This window comes from Glycine max, chromosome 6, assembly GCF_000004515.6.
Source record: "Glycine max cultivar Williams 82 chromosome 6, Glycine_max_v4.0, whole genome shotgun sequence".
In the NCBI taxonomy this organism is placed as follows: domain Eukaryota; kingdom Viridiplantae; phylum Streptophyta; class Magnoliopsida; order Fabales; family Fabaceae; genus Glycine; species Glycine max.
Window position 1 is genome coordinate 36,878,814 of NC_038242.2, and position 2,167 is coordinate 36,880,980.

Below are 2,167 nucleotides of genomic sequence, written 5' to 3' on the forward strand. Positions count from 1 at the left end.
CATTCCGGGAAATTGAAGGAAGGGAAGAATTACCGAAAAGAAAAGAATCATAACTTTGAACTCAAAAAAAATTTAGTAGAAACTTTCTAAGTAGTACGTTTTTGGTTGTTAGCAGGGCACCTGCATGTATATCTATTCTCACCATAATTTTTTATCAGAAAAAATGCACAAGTTTGCTTTTCTGCTTTGGTTTATCAGCATGCATGTAATTATACATGGGAACATTGCAGCTAATGAGAGTTCAGATGATAAGGGCATAATAGGAGCTATTTTAGATAAGAGTTCTCGCATTGGCCAAGAGCATGCAGTGGCTATGAAGCTGGCATTGGAAGATTTTTATCAAAAAAGCATTCAGAGTTTTTCTCTGCATATAAGAAACTCTCAAGGGGATCCTCTTTTGGCAGCTATTGCAGGTCTATCTCTCATTCTTTGTCTCTCCTACTGTTCTAAATAATTCATATATAATATAATTGCATCAGTGAGTAATATATATCCCTGAACCCTGACGTCTCTGAAGTCTTAACCTTACAATGATATGACCTTTCAAAATCATATAAACTGTTCAGTCTATCATATAATCAACAGTACTGCATCCCTTGGTATATAGGTGATCATTCATTAACAGATTAACAAATAGAATATAGCATCAACTTACCATTGCTTCATGATTTACATTTTGTTCAACATCTCCAGTAGTAAAAAGTCATAATTTGACTATCAAAAGTTTCAATGCTTTTTTTTCTAAAACATTTTAGTGCCTTGCCTTTATGGCCAATAATATACTGTCATATGCTTGAATAGAGTCGAAAAGAGGAAAAAATAGATAAGTTAATTAAATAAAATAAAAAACTTGAATAGACATGGTGTGACTCTTCTCTTCTTACAATGGAATGTTTTGTTTGGCAGCTAAAGATCTCATTGATAATCAAAAGGTGCAAGCCATCATTGGACCACAGACATGGGCAGAGACATCTTTAGTGGCTGAAATCAGTAGCCAAAAGAGGATACCTTTCCTTTCTCTAGCAGAAGCAACTCCAGAATGGGCAATGAAGAAGTGGCATTTCCTGCTGCAATCCTCACCTAGCCAAATAATGCAGATGAAAGCTATTGCTGAAATTGTAAAGTCTTGGAAACTCTATAATATTACTATGATATATGAAGATGGAGACTCATCATCCACTAAAATTTTATCTCAACTCTCTGAAGCTCTTACAGAATTTGGGACAGAATTAAGCAATGCTATAGCAATCCCACCTCTAGTTTCTTGAATTCTTTGATAAGAACATAAGGTTTTACACAAGCACAAGAGAGACACTCTGTGTCTAATATGAAATTTCATCAAAAAATACCAACAAAGTGTTTAAGGAGTCTATGTGTAACTCCTACTAATAACCCTAAATTAAGCCCAATGCCCAATACCTAATCTAATAATTAAAAGACTTAAACATAACAATAAAAAAGTAGCAGCTCATTACTATTGGGTTACAAGTGTGAGGTGAAGTCCCACATAGGGTAGAAGTGGAGAGGTTGAGCACCATATAAGTGAGGAGAAAACCCATAAACCTGAGCCTTAAGGTTTTGGGTTAGAGTGTGGTGTCAGGTCTCCTTATGTGATGGCTAGTGGTCCACAGGTGTACCCCTCGAATCACCCCAACAATTGGTATCAAAGTCGATGGTTCGATTTGGTGACTGGCTTAGACGAGTAAAATGGCGGCGATGGATCCTTAGCCTTGGTAATCCCTTGTATCGAAAGTCTTCCTGGTGGTGTGTCCAGGCAGCGTGTCCCGCAAATGGAGCGGCGGTGCAAGTAATGGCTATACTCGTGGATGACTTCCGCTCGATGGGGAAGCTACATGTGGAAGAGACTCACACTTGAGGGGGAGATGTGTTGGGTTACAAGTGTGAGGTGAAGTCCCACATCGGGTAAAAGTGGAGAGGTTGAGCACCATATAAGTGAGGAGAAGACCCATAAACCTGAGCCTTAAGGTTTTGGGTTAGAGTGTGGTGTCAGGTCTCCTTATGTGGTGGCTCGTGGTCCACAAGTGTACCCCTTGAATCTCCCCAACAATTACAAGTCCAAAAATAAGTATAAAATACAATTAAAAATGAAAATAAATTTTATTCTAAAAGTGGGCTAAAATTCAAGAGATTCACTTCTTTTTTTTCA

General features: G+C 37.7%; 1 protein-coding gene across 1 annotated transcript; it reads left to right on the top strand.

The window, feature by feature from the left end:
• LOC121175003 (glutamate receptor 1.1-like) lies at nt 1-1,268 on the top strand. The gene is made up of 2 exons (XM_041016153.1): nt 1-413; nt 907-1,268. The coding sequence occupies exons 1-2, from the start codon at nt 125-127 to the stop codon at nt 1,266-1,268; spliced, it is 651 nt and encodes a 216-aa protein (XP_040872087.1). The 5' UTR covers nt 1-124.
• The last annotated feature ends 899 nt before the right edge of the window (nt 1,269-2,167 follow it).